We start from the raw sequence: 13,856 nt of genomic DNA on the forward strand, positions 1-13,856 counted from the left end.
ATCAGTAAAAAACTTTCCACCAATTATGCTTGCTTCGGCCGAAGGGTCTTTTGTGTCTTCAAAGGACAAAGCAGTTTCGGATTGTGCTAAGATTTTTACGTGTTCACAGCCCTTCTTCTCTAGAATGGTGGCAATTCCTCTGGCCCCAGAGAAAGCACATATATCCCCACGGCTATTTAAAATTTCTTCGAAGGCTTCAGCTTCGTGGTCGATCCATTCAATAGGACCTTCGGGATTGCCTCTTATAAAGTTTTCTTCACTAGAGAAGGCGCCGACCCTGGCGAAGCTAGCCTTCAACTTCTTAACACATTCTATAGATTTGTTATAGCACTTCTTTTTTGATGAACGAAGCTCTTCAACAGTTGCTTCCAAATGATCCGCCCATTGGTCGCTGAGCTCTCGCCTTGTTTCTTCAAGTATACGTTCTTCCCTGGCTCTGGCCAGTTGTTTCCAAAGATCTTCTATTTCGCGTCTCTGAGCTTCAGCCTGACTCTTGAACGCAGCTTCGTCTTCCTTTATTTGATTTACCAATGAGTGTAATATTTTATCTTTTTCGAGGCCTTCGTTCCTCAGTTCAATTACTTCGGAACGAAGGTTGCTCAGGGCTATAGTACACCCTTCGTCTTCAGCATCTTTTTGTGCCCTGAGGGCATTACTAAGTATCAGGCCCTGCAAAGAAAAGTATGTGTGTTTCAATAAAACAAGCAAAAGGTTTTTTTTTTGGTATCAACAAAGAATACAAGGATCCCATTTGTCGCACCTTTAAGCTATTGTAGGCCAGGCTGTCGGCCAAATCGTTCTTCGACAGCACCGAGAGCCCGTCTTCTAAGGTTGGGAATCCGAAGCTCTTGCTCATCTCCCGGCAAACAGAAATTTCCTTGTTGTCAGGGAGACAATACAAAAAGTCTTCTTCTCCACTACCATTGAATATTAACGCCCCCTTTGGATACTTCAGCTTTTGGGCGTAATGCTGGGCCTCTTGCTCCTCTTTTTCTGAAAGTTTTTTCCCCGAAGCATGACGAAAAATATAATCACGAGCTCTGATGGATGCTTCGGGGGCAATGACTCCGATCTCTTCAACAAAAGTTGGCTTTGTTATTTTTTCCTCAGTTTCCAAGGATTCTATCTTCGCGGGCTCTGAGGACCCAGCTTCGGCTTCAGTCCCTTGCACTGGAGTTTTGTTATCAGAAATTTCAGTTGTCGTTTCAGGAATGGCAGCAGCCTTCTTCGGAGGTGTGCTTGAAGTTTTAATTGTTTCTAGTACATCTAGCACATTGGCCATTCTTCTTCTTTTTGGAGTCACTGCTGGCACTTTTTGATTTTTTATTGTCTCAACATTTGCTGCAGGACTCACAATTTCTGGTACTTTTTCTTCAGTTGGTTTTTTCACTTCTCCAATTTTTTCTGTGGATGGCGCTTCGGCCATTTCTTTTGTTTCTGGCAGCGAAACCTTTGGTTCTTCTAGTCCTATCTTTTTCGCCGTTTCGGTCATCCCTGCAGCTGCAGGTGGCGTGACTGGTCTGGTTGGCTTTTTAGCCTCGGTACCCGAAGAAGATTTTTCGGTAAACTCCGGCACCGAAGCTGGTTCGATATACCGCGGCCGGTGAGTGAGGACTTTTATTTTCTTTCTTTCAGGCTCTGGCTCGCTAGGAGCAGTTGCAGCTTCTTCTTTTGCAGAGGTTGTGTTCTTTCTTTTCTGCCTTCGGACGGGGTAGCAATAGTCAGGGTAAACAAACCCAATTGCATCAAATACCCGATTCAGCCTTTTCTTTTTTCGGCCTCCGAAGGCTGCTGACATCGCAGTATCTTCGGCCTTTGAATAAGCACCAAGCAATTCGTCACTTAAATTTTCAATACTCTTTAGCCAGTCATCATCTGGCTCAGTAAATTTATCTCCAAACTTGAAGGTGTACTTCAGTCTCACAAGCCCACCTTCGTCGGCCTCTTTTATGGTTTCTTGAGGCATTTCCCATTTCTCCGCAAGAGGCCAAACCCGGAAGGCAATATGCTCTTGTACTAAATCTCTTGTTCCGATAAAAGAGCAGATAACTCCGAAGGCCCTCTGGCATTCTTCGGCAGCATCATTCATTTCAACCTTCGGCCTCCGAAGGCCGAAGCTTTGCCAAATAGGGCGCATGATTATACCCTTGATATCTTCTCGTACTGACAGATCATTCTTCACATAAAACCACTCTGTCATCCAATCTCCGGGCCATCTCTTCCGAAAGGTTGGCACGGGGCAGCTTGACCCGGACCGGGAAACGAAACTATAGCAGCCAAAATTATTATGGTACTGTTCCTTACCCCAAGGTTTTGTTTCATATGATAATTCGTGAATGTTGCAGAAGCTTTTTGCGTCAGGCTTCAGACCTTGGCTTCTCACGGCCCAAACGAAGATATTCAGCCTTATGATTGCCTCGGGGGTTAGTTGGTGCAGATAAACTTCGAAGATTTTTAGCACCTCCACGACGAAACTGCTCAGGGGGAATCGCAATCCAGCTTTCAAAAAGCTTCGGTATACCACAACTTCATTCTCTTCAGGGTGTGGACAAGTTCTTTCCCCTTCGTCCGCCCTCACAATGGACAGATCCCGGAAATACCTTCCCCTCATATTGGCAAGATGGCTTTCTTTGATAGCTGATTTGCCGAAAACCGCATGACTTGGTCGCCAGGGGCGATCTTCGGAGTATTCTCCACCACTGTCCACATCATAGCTGTCACTATCACCAGTATCCTCAGACAAACCTTCCAGAATCTCCTTGGTGATTTTTTCTGTGTTGGTCTTCGACATCGCTATAAGAAACCCCAAATTTTTCTCTTCGTCGAGGCTTAGTTTCGTCTCAGCAGCAGCCTTCTTATCTTCGGACATCTTCGGAGACACTAAAAACTATTTTTAAAACCGAAGCTTCAAAACTAAAAGCTTAAGCAAATCGTAGTGCGCAAGAGCTAAAACTTGAGTAAGTGGAAGCAGTTGGCCTGAGAGCGTGTCAAATGCGTTTGCGGTATGGCCCTATTTATACGCCAAGTGCGTTGAAAATTGAAAGACCCCGCTTGTCAGTGAATATTGCTATTCTAGCAAAGGGAAGGTGTTTTTTCGGACCTTCGGCGCATAGCCTTCGTCCAGATCGCAATCTAAATTTATTATTTTGAACAAATTAATATTGCGAGGGGCTACTGTTGGGGACCTTCGGCATTCGAAGGTCCTCAAAAACAGGATTTAATAGTGTTTCTGGAGTATAATGTGTGAACAGGCATCTTCGGACTCGAGTCAGACATCACTGTAGACCAGAATGATACGAAGGTTGGTGGAGCGCCGAAGGTGCAAGCAGGAAAGCTTCGGCGAGACAGCAGCAGTTGGAACCGACTTAAAGATGAAAAGGCTATTAAGACCTCGACAGAGTACTATATGTTTATTATCAAGTGTAAAGGCATTAATGTAATTTTGTACGGGCTGCGTCCCGTGCCTATAAATAGGTGAACAGTACTCCCGTACTGTTCACGCTGACTGGACATTTGCTTTTTGCGTCACACTTGTACTTTCATTTCCTTTCAATCGGAGGTACACTTGTAATTCAATAATGTCTTTGTTTTATGCCCGATGATTAATATATAATTATTTATGTTGTCTTTTATATTCTTTACATTTTATCCTTCGTCACTATATAATGGACTTATGAAGGTATGTCCTTCGTAACCTTCGTTCGAAAGTCATTATATCCTTAGGGAAATAATGCTTCGAAGAATGAAGGATACTAACATTTAACATTTTGTGTTGCCTTGTTCTTAAATTCATAGCATTTGAGAACAAGTCCCCAACATTTTCATTCGTGCACTCTTTTCTTCACTTGTGTGCGTGGTCTTGCTACATTTGTGCTCTTGTGTGTGTTGCTTCTCCCTCCCTTACTCTTGTTCGTGACTGTGATCATATTGTGTAAGGTGTGAGAGACTCCAACTTGTGGAGATTTCTCTCAAACGGGAACATACTATAAGGAAGATAACCAAAGTGCTCAAGTTTGATCTTTGGATCACTTGAGAGGGGTTGAGTGCAACCCTCATCCATTGAGACACCACAACAAGGAGTAGGGCTGTGCATTCTTTTTTAAAAACTTTGGTTCGGTTTTAAAAAACTTCGGTTTTCCAGACATTAGAAACCATTTAGTTTTCTAGAAAATGAAAAACTGAGAAGTTTGGTTTTGGTTTTTTACTTTGGTTTTTTGGTAAAAACCGAATACCAAACTTGCACTCAAGATAACACATACAACAAGTTTACATCTTAGATTACACATAATTTAAAAAGTAAAAATTATATAGGAACAAATATTTAGAGATACATCATACATCACATACAAATATGTGAATGACAATTTAATTGCATCACACATTTAGTTCACATAATCGAATAATCAAATTTTAGAATTGATAAAGTTTGGTATTCGGTTTTTTGGTATTTCGATTCGGTATACAGTGAAAACCGTTTACGATACCGAACTTCATAGATACAAAAACCGAAACCAAACCGAACTACCAAAAAACCAAAATTTTGGTTCGGTTCAGTACGGTTCGGTTCGGTTTATGGTAAAAAAGTGCCCACCCCTAATGTGGATGTAGGCCTCGGCCGAACTACGAGATAAATCGCCGTGTCTCATTGTCCACTTACTTGCATTGCAACTTTGTTCTTCCGAGCTCTCCACTTCAGTTTCATTATTGTTCTAGTTTCAATACACATCTTGTGAGAGTAAATTAAGTGAAGAAATTGTAACACCTTAAATTTGGGGGTATAAAATTTCTTCTCTAACATCTACCAAATTCAGGTGTTACTTTCTTTAGTATATTAAAAATCTAGGGGAGATATGAAATGTTGCATCATGCTGAGCTTAAATTTTGTTTTTTATTGATGCACATGTTTGAAATATTCAAATTTGAATTTGTGGTTTGGTTGGATTTGAATTCAATAGAGAAAATAAAAAGAAAAGGGAATAGAAATTTCAGAATAAAAGAAAAAGCCAAAACAGCCCAAGACGCCCTCTCCCTCGGCCTTTTCGGTCCAGTCGGCTCATCTCGCCCGCGCGAGCGCCCGCACGATCTCTCTGTGCGGTGGGACCCGCCTATCGGCGTCATTCTTCTCTTCCCCCACGCGCCCGTTGCGCCATCTCCCTCTTCCAGCCCGGTCCCACATGTTGGCGCTACCCGCTCACCCTCGCGCTGTGGCAGAACCTCCCAAGTTATTGGGCCCACATGCACCTGCCCTTGTTTCAAAGACCTCAGACGGCTATGCATATGCACCAGATAACTTAACAGGATCTGTCCGAGTGTCCCAGGGACCCCGGATAAACCACGAACAACCAGGATCACAAGATTAAGTAAACACAAATCACACACCAACATTTTGCAGCGGAAATCTTTTTACCAAATTTTACAAGTTACATCAAGTTTTACATTATATTTATCGGAGTGGTTACAGAAGTGGTTCAAAGAAATAACTTTAAACTATTATAAATTATTTATAGTTTTAAAATATATGCTAGCTCAAGTGAACATCCTCAATAAGAAGTATAGAAGAGTTACTTAGACTTATAAGAAGGCCGAGCCCACCGGCACTTAACACCATCAACAGCAGCACAAAGTTAAAACCTAAAAAACAACAGGGAATAAAACCCTGAGTATGGAATTACTCATCAAGACTTACCCGACTAAAGAAAAGACTCTCAAGGATATGCTGGCTAGAGGGATTCAAGGTATGGCTTATCAAGAATTAAAGACTCTGTTTTGCAGAAAAGCTTACTAGAAGTGGGTCCTTAAGCCAAAATTTTACATCACAAGTTAAATTACTTTTCCTTAATCTAGATTTGCCTAATCTAGAGCATTCACTTGTCCTACACTAGCTTTTTTTTAAAATCCAACCTTTGTTTCGCTTGTTATCTACGATGAGGGTCGAAGATCCAGTCTTCATATCCGAGAAGTTCGGCGATCCGAATCGATTAATACCCAGCTGGGGATCTCCAACCACACGACATATGCTTCTCTTAACTCTTTTGCACATGTCTACCATTCCCACGGATCCTCCACCACATGAACAGGTCCGCGCCACCCGAGAGCACACCACCCCTTTTAGGCGGTCCTTTGCCAGGAGGGTACGTGCCACTCTCGCCATCTCTCCACTCCCAGTGCGCGATTGTCTTTTCATGTATGGAATAGCCGGGTTCAAGCTTACCCATGATGAGGTATGTGGCCAGATAAAGGGTCCTAGATCAGCAGGCCAACAATCGGTACGGTCCTTAAACGACTCAGACGAAGACACTACACCGAGACTCCTTTCTCGTGCAAGTCACCCGCCCGGTCTCAGCTTTATTATTTAAACCCAAAGTTTGGTACCTGGCAGAGGTACATCTTTTCCGATGTTGAATCCATCATGGCCATGATGGATCCACCATCAAGTTTTTATTTTTGAAAATATCCCATCCCACTTGAAGCATCACCTTTTGTTTTAAAACAAAACATTTTGTTTTTCTAGAGCAAGGCTAAGCATCAAAAAATTCTTTTCAAAACGGGTATCAAGGAAGGGTAATCAATTTTCAAGGAAGGAAATGCATCAACGGTTTAACACACAACTCCTATCACCTAATGCATCAAACAAGGTGATAAAGATTTTAAAACACAAGGAGGTGGCGAATGCACCGGGGCTTGCCTGGGTAACACTAGGTTAGTGTTGTTAGACGACAACCACTTGACGATCAGCCTTTTGTGTTGGCATTGTTCAGATTATCCATCTTCCGGTTCGTCCATCAGCATCATCCCGCGGATTAGCCCACGCTTGAGGTCGACTTGGCTCGTCTTCCGCATCGCGCGATTAATTAACGTACCTGAATGGAATGCATTATGCACATGAATGCATATCGACAAGAATATCACACACCTAAATAGTGCTACGCGATAGCGAATAAAACACCTAGCGGCGAGGGGTTGTACCGTTTTATTCGGAAACACTAGTTATCAGGTATGACTAAGCGCAATAATTACGCTCCTCGAACCTATCGCAAACATCACGAACAACGACTATACACATTAAATACAATTAGCCTACACAACTCACCAGCTAATTGATTAAATGCTAACCTTATCCCTTGTTTTATAAATTATACTACATCTTTATAAGTGATTAAAATATTTTAACATCACACATGCCTACTAAAATTCTACTCGGTCCACTAATTCAGCTAAGTGACTAGAATAGCGAAATAATTCGCCATAGCTGAATCTGGCTCGATAATCGCAAGAACTGCGAAGTCGGCGAGAGGTTCGTGACTTACACAATTTATCGAGCACCCTAATGCGCCTCGTACTAGCACATCAATCTATGCAACGATCGAACTATTTTGGATAATTTATCAGCTTACCGTTTCAATAGCCGACTCGAATCCGCGAGATCGGTAATGATTTTCCGATCGAGGCAATTTGCCGAGCGCATGGCAGGTGCCACACGAACTTCACGCTGCTAGCTTCATCTTCACCCGATTCTTGGAATTTCTTGCTGACGCGCGGAACAACGACGACTTTCGATTCAAGTCTGGAGCGAGCTGGTGAGGTGGGGTTGAGCAGGGGATGACGGGTTTGACGACTCGACGGTAAACGCGAACACGCCGAAACCCGATGGATGAAGAGCGAGCGCACACGAGGCAAGCAACACGGATTTGAAGCATGGAGAAATTGCCCACAGCGAAATGAGCCGAGCAAGGAGCGCTCGTGAACTTTATGGCGGAATCGGTAGCAGCCGATGCCAGAGCGCACGGCGAGGGGACTTCGGCGGTGCGGACAGCAAGCAGGCGATTCGACGGCGTGGGAGTTCGACACGCCGTGGCGAGCAAACAAAATTTGTGCGCGCGGCAAACAAAGAAAGAGCGAGCTGCGCGTGCGCAGAGAGTTCGACAATCCACAGCAGGGGCAAACGCAGTCCGAGCAGGGACCAGCAGCAGATATGGACGCCGATCTTGAAGACGCGGCTGCGCGCGGAAGCTGTAACAACACGCGATAGAGACAGAGCTCCGCGGCTGGGAAAAAGGCTCAACGCCGCCATGGTTGGGAGCTTAGGGCAGTTAGCCGAGCTAGAGCAAGGGACGACACGGGCCATCACAAACTCCGGCGAGGACCAGGGAGATCCGGTTGAGCCTGGCAAGGAAAGGCGCGGAGAAGAGAAGCCGCGAGGGAGAAACGCACTGCGCAGGGGGTTCGGCTATGCGCAGGAGCGAGCAAGGAGATGGACGTCGAGCAGAGCGCGGCCATAGGCAAGATGGAGGAAGCGTCGGCCGGAAGATGCACCAGCGACGTATCCTGTATTCCTGTGCGACGGTGAAATATCAGATGGAAGGAAGATAGACAGCGGCTAGAGGATAAGAACGAGAGCTTGAGCGGCTGCTGGTGGACTCCATCCGAGCTGGGCGACGGCGGCGGCAAAAATCTCGGCGGCTGGATTTTCTTCTCCCCACGCGTGGATGAAGAAGCTGCGCGAGAGGGATAAGGAGGAGGAAATCAGCGGTGGGATTTTTCCTGTCCCCCGCGTTGAGCGACACAAGAAGCACGGCTTGCGATTTGGCTTAAAAAAAATCAACGAGAGGCCTGTGCGGTGGTGTGAACAAGATGCGAGGAAATATCCAGTGAAAGGGATAAGGACCGGAGAAAAATCAGTGGGTGCTTCAGTTTTTCTTCTACAAAGGAATACATACATATCCGGATTTAGGGACTCGGATCTAAGCACGATGCAATAAATAGGATCAAAATACTGTCCGGATACGATATTATGCTCTCGGATTCTGGAATAGGAAACTAATTCGGCTAATCGTTGTTTTGGTTTTATTTAGTTCGGGTTCGTTTTATTTAAATAGCCTGCTGTTAATGGATCAAACTAAACGATATCAGATTCGATGTTTTAATAGACATTCGATTTAGTTGAACTTAAACGAATTTCACCGCTACCTGAATATTCGACTAAAGAACAATTTAACTAAACATCCGTAGATGTGATATTACGGATGACAAAAAGGGAACTATATTTTTCACCAGAAACTTAGTCGTCGGGTTCTATTTAATTGGCTCGGGATAAAATCGTCCGAGTGAGTCGGGCTTCCGAATTCGTATTCGCGCGAGCGATGAATTTTAAATACTCACCGGACGCACCAATTTTTGGAACGACGAGGTTCCGAACACCATGAAAATTTAGGACGAGCCCGAATAGATGAAAATAAAACGATGTCGCACCCACGACAGACGGAACGGATGTGATATTAAAATCGCAATAGGCGAAGATAATTAGACCTTAGTGTCCGTCTTATTCACTGATATCACGTGCTTAAATCCGTACTCGCTGTCGAGCGGAATATAAACACCTGGGGTGTTACACGCGCCCTCCTTCGCTGACCCGCGGATCCCACCTATCAGCTCCCTCTGTCTCTCTAACCTCCCGCCTGCATGCCTCGCCATGGACGAGCCCACGTCGCGCGTCTCCCAACCACCTTCCCCACGCGCCCGACCTCTTTTGAAGCCGCGCCCCCACTAACTCCCCTCCTCTCCATCACTCGCACACCCGTAGAGCTACCATCCTCGCCCAGCGTGGTGCACACGCAGGAGAAGACACCACTGCCATCCGCCTTGGTCTCGAGCGTGTTCCATGGTTGCTGTCGAGTCCTCGCCGTGTTCGTGACCTCATTGAGTTTTGCCTCAATATGAGCAACCCGGACACCCCTCGGTTCGTCACCTCCCCCTCTATTTCTCTCCGACCGCGCTCATAGGTTTTCCTCCACGTAGCTGCAGCACCTCCGCCATCGACCCGAGACCTCGTCGTGCCTCTACCGCCGTTCAAGGGTCCCGGAGCCTTCTCTCGAGGTAACCAACCTCCCCCACCCCTTATTTCCCTTTTCCCCGCTCATGGCTGCGCGCAATTGTTCATCGGAGTGAAGCAGCGTCGCCACCGAGCCAACTCGCCGCTGACTTCCACCCTCCGGTGCCTCTGCGTCGGTGCCGTGCCCACCTCCGTGTTCGCCGCACCTTCCCAACCTCCCTGAGCCATTCCCATCGCCTTAGAACCCCTGGCGTGTTCACGCCCTTGTCTCCAGCGGAGCTCCGCCATGGACACGGACGGTGCCGCCGCTGGCGGCTAGGGAGAGCCGATCAGGGTTGGCCGTCTGATCTCAGACGCCTAGCCTGTATCGAACGACCCTGTTTTAAACAAACCAAACCTAATCCTAACCGCCCGCTTGGGATCCGACCGTTTGGATTTCCCCTCAATCGCACCCCCGCCGCCGGGCTCGGCCTGTCAGCCTCGCTTTCCCTAGGCCACTGCCCACTCTGGCCCACTTGACAGTCGCGCGCTCGCCAACCAGTCTAATCTCGGTCGTTGATCCGAGATCCAACGACCGAGGGAGCCCGATACCCCTTCGTTTGGTATTTTGTTAAAGAACCCCTCGCTTTCCCGAGAATAGAACCCACAATCCAGTTTTCTTGCACTTAGGTCCCTGGTTTCTTTCAGAGGGAGCCCTCGACTTTATTTTAATCACAGAAATAGGTTTAATTTAGGGTTTTTGAATTCCAAAACTTGTAAAATTCATAACGTTTGCATATGAACTATAAATTGGATGGTTCAAATTACAAAATGCTCATAACATTATTCTCTATCTGTTTAAATTATGTTCATTCAATGTTTTCATGTCCCAATTTTATGGTTAGTTTCTAGGTTAATTTAAAGTGATAGAATACTTATTAAAGGGTAAAATAAAGGTAAAGCCCTAATGAATATTCAAGTGCTTAACTTTGTAAACTTAATTTCATTTAATGTAATCCCATCCCTGGAATAAGTTTATTAAAGTAAGTAATTTATTAAGATAGACCCATTTAGGTAAATAATTTACTGAGATAGACTTAGTTAGAAAAAAATAGACCCTTAAACATAGTGATCTACCCTAGAACCTAGAGTTCACTTGTGTGTCTGTACTTTTCTACTGAACCTGTGTTTGATCTATTGCATATGTTTGGTGTACTATTTTTTTTATACCCCAAGTGTGGTGAATGAATGATTACTTTGCATAGACAACGAACAGTCTGTGGTTCCCGAACTTATGGCCTCATAGCGACACATAGAATATTATTGTAGGGTTTTTCCTATCTTTGGTGTAATGTTATTGAAAGTCTCCTAGAGGGGGGGTGGATAGGCGAAACCTGAAAATTAAAACTTTATCCCCCAACTAGATCCCTTGATTAGTGGTTAGAACAAGATATATAATAATCGGAGTATAAAAGCTAAGTCCTTGCTTGTAAAGAGTATTGCTTTCTAGTAATGTGGAATTGATAAATCAATACTACTAGTAATTCTATAAGAATAAAGCAAGAAGGCTTAGGCAAGAAGAGCAATAACACAAGTTCTCTCTTGCAATGTGTTGCTTCACTAAATGGGAGTTTAACTCAAAGCAACACCAAATAGAATTAGCAAAGAGTAGTGCAAGAGAAACTTAGAATGGGAAAGGACAAACAAATCACAAGCAATAAGCACAAGAGACACGGGTGATTTGTTTTACCGAGGTTCGGCCCTCGAAGGCCTAGTCCCCGTTGAGGAGTCCACTTAAGGACGGGTCTTTTTCAACCCTTTCCCTCTCTCCACCGATCACCCAAGGATCGGCGAGCTCTTCTTCTTCTCAAGGATCACTCTCGATCCCGCAAGGACCACCACACTCTTTGGTGTCTCTTGCTAGCTTTTACAAGGCTCCAAAACTTTGGAGGAAGTTCGATGGGAGTCAAAACTCCACGCGCAAATGAACACAAGGATGTAGCACACACTATCTCTCAATGAATCTCACAAGGCACTAGTGTTAAACTCGAATGAGTAGCTCTCAATTGCTTGCTCTCTCTTTTGTGGCACTTGTGTTGGTTGTAGTGGTCTAGATCTTTGTGTATAGGATGGATCAATGAATATATGTGGTTGGGAGGGCTTGAGTATGTCAACCATGTGACTTGGAATGTTGCTTGGGCTCCCACACCTTGAAGTGGCCGGTTGGGGTGGTATTTATAGCCACCATCCACTTTTGTAGCCGTTGGAGAAGGCTGCTGGCGATGGGCGCACCGGACAGTCCGGTGCACACCGGACAGTGTCCGGTGCGCCAGCCACGTCATCCTATCCGTTGGGGTTGGAGCTGGTCGACCGTGGGAGGCTTTGTCCTCATGTGGCACCGGACAGTCCGGTGCCCCTCTGATCCTCTGCTCTGACTTCTGTCGCGTGTACTGTTTCGCACTGTTCACTGTCAGAGTCGACCGTTGGCGCGAAGTAGCCGTTGCTCCGCTGGCGCACCGGACAGTCCGGTGAATTTTAGCGAAGCGGCCTCCCATTTTCCCGAAGCTGGCCAGTTCAGAGCCGCTTCACTCTGGAGCACCGGACACTGTCCGGTGGTGCACCGGACAGTCCGGTGAATTATAGTGGGCTGCGCCCAAGAAACCCGAAGGTGAAGAGTTTGAAGGCAATCCTCCCTGGCACACCGGACATTGTCCGGTGGCACACCGGACAGTCCGGTGCGCCAGACCAGGGAGCACTTCGGTTTCTTTTTGCTCCTTTCTTTTGACCCTTGTCTTGTTCTTTTTATTGGTTTTGTGTTGAATCTTTGGCACCTGTAGAATATATATTCTAGAGCAAACTAGTTAGTCCAATTAGCTGTGTTGGACATTCAACCACCAAAATCCTTTTTAGGAAAAGGTTTAAAGCCTATTTCCCTTTCAATCTCCCCCTTTTTGGTGATTGATGCCAACACAGATCAAAGCAAATATATAAATGAATAATTGAACTAGTTTGCATAAGATAGGTGCAAAGATTGCTTGGAATTAAACCAATAACATTGTTTCAATAGATATGCATGAATAGTTTTCTTTTAATTAATATTTTGGACTACGCTTGCACCACATGTTTTGTTTTTGCAAATTCTTTTGTAAATTCTTTTCAAAGTCCTTTTGCAAATAGTCAAAGGTAGATGAGTAAGAATTTTGAGAAGCATTCATAAGATTTGAAAATTTCTCCCCCTGTTTCAAATGCTTTTCTTTTGACTAAACAAAACTCCCCCTTAATTTGAAGAGGGTATACCAATTTGAAATTATATCACAAGTAAGATACCAATTTTGAAAATACTTCCTTAAAACCAAATTGAAAGTCTATACCAATTGAGAATTCATCATTTCAAGACCTTTCAAATTTTGAAATTGGTGGTGGTGCGGGTCCTTTTGCTTTGGGCTAATACTTTCTCCCCCTTTGGCATGAATCGCCAAAAACGGATCCTTTGAGTGAAATATAAGCCCTTTCTATAAGTTGTCTCCCCCTTTGGCAAATAATTTATGAGTGAAAGATTATACCAATGTGGAGAGCTAGTGTGGAGTGATGGCGAAGGATAAATAGTACCGATAGAGTTGAGTGGAAGCCTTGTCTTCGCCGAAGACTCCATTTCCCTTTCAATCTACGACTTAGTATAGAAATATACTTGGAAACATATTAGTCGTAGTCATGGTACGAGAATAATAAGATATATGCATTTGTACCAAAATGAAAGAGATATGATCAAGAGATATGTCAATTAAGCATGATCACAGTTCTATATGATATAGATTTCTCCCCCTAAATATGTGCCTTGAGAGGAATACATATTTTGGCCTTAAATGCCAAGTGCATATAATTAGGTTAATGAGAACAAATCTATATCATAGAGAAAGTGAAGTGCATTGTGCCATAGTATAGGTGTGATGCTCATGACAGATTATGCACTTATGAAAGCATGTAAAAAAACTTAAGCATTTTCCCTTAAGGATTTCAAAGAGGCTTAAGGACCATCCACCTTTGGAAC

General features: G+C 44.6%; 1 protein-coding gene across 1 annotated transcript; it reads left to right on the forward strand.

Annotated features, from left to right (window-relative positions):
• The first annotated feature begins 7,188 nt into the window (after positions 1 to 7,188).
• On the forward strand, positions 7,189 to 8,450 carry LOC100384502 (uncharacterized). Its single transcript, NM_001177028.1, has one exon. It carries the CDS (start codon positions 7,719 to 7,721, stop codon positions 8,277 to 8,279), a length of 561 nt encoding a protein of 186 aa, NP_001170499.1. The 5' UTR covers positions 7,189 to 7,718; the 3' UTR covers positions 8,280 to 8,450.
• Positions 8,451 to 13,856: the final 5,406 nt, after the last annotated feature.

Source organism: Zea mays, chromosome 1, assembly GCF_902167145.1.
Source record: "Zea mays cultivar B73 chromosome 1, Zm-B73-REFERENCE-NAM-5.0, whole genome shotgun sequence".
NCBI lineage: Eukaryota > Viridiplantae > Streptophyta > Magnoliopsida > Poales > Poaceae > Zea > Zea mays.

Excerpts from the sequence above, each read along its gene's own strand:
- LOC100384502 (NM_001177028.1), top strand. The coding sequence starts at position 7,719 with ATGAGCCGAGCAAGGAGCGCTCGTGAACTTTATGGCGGAATCGGTAGC.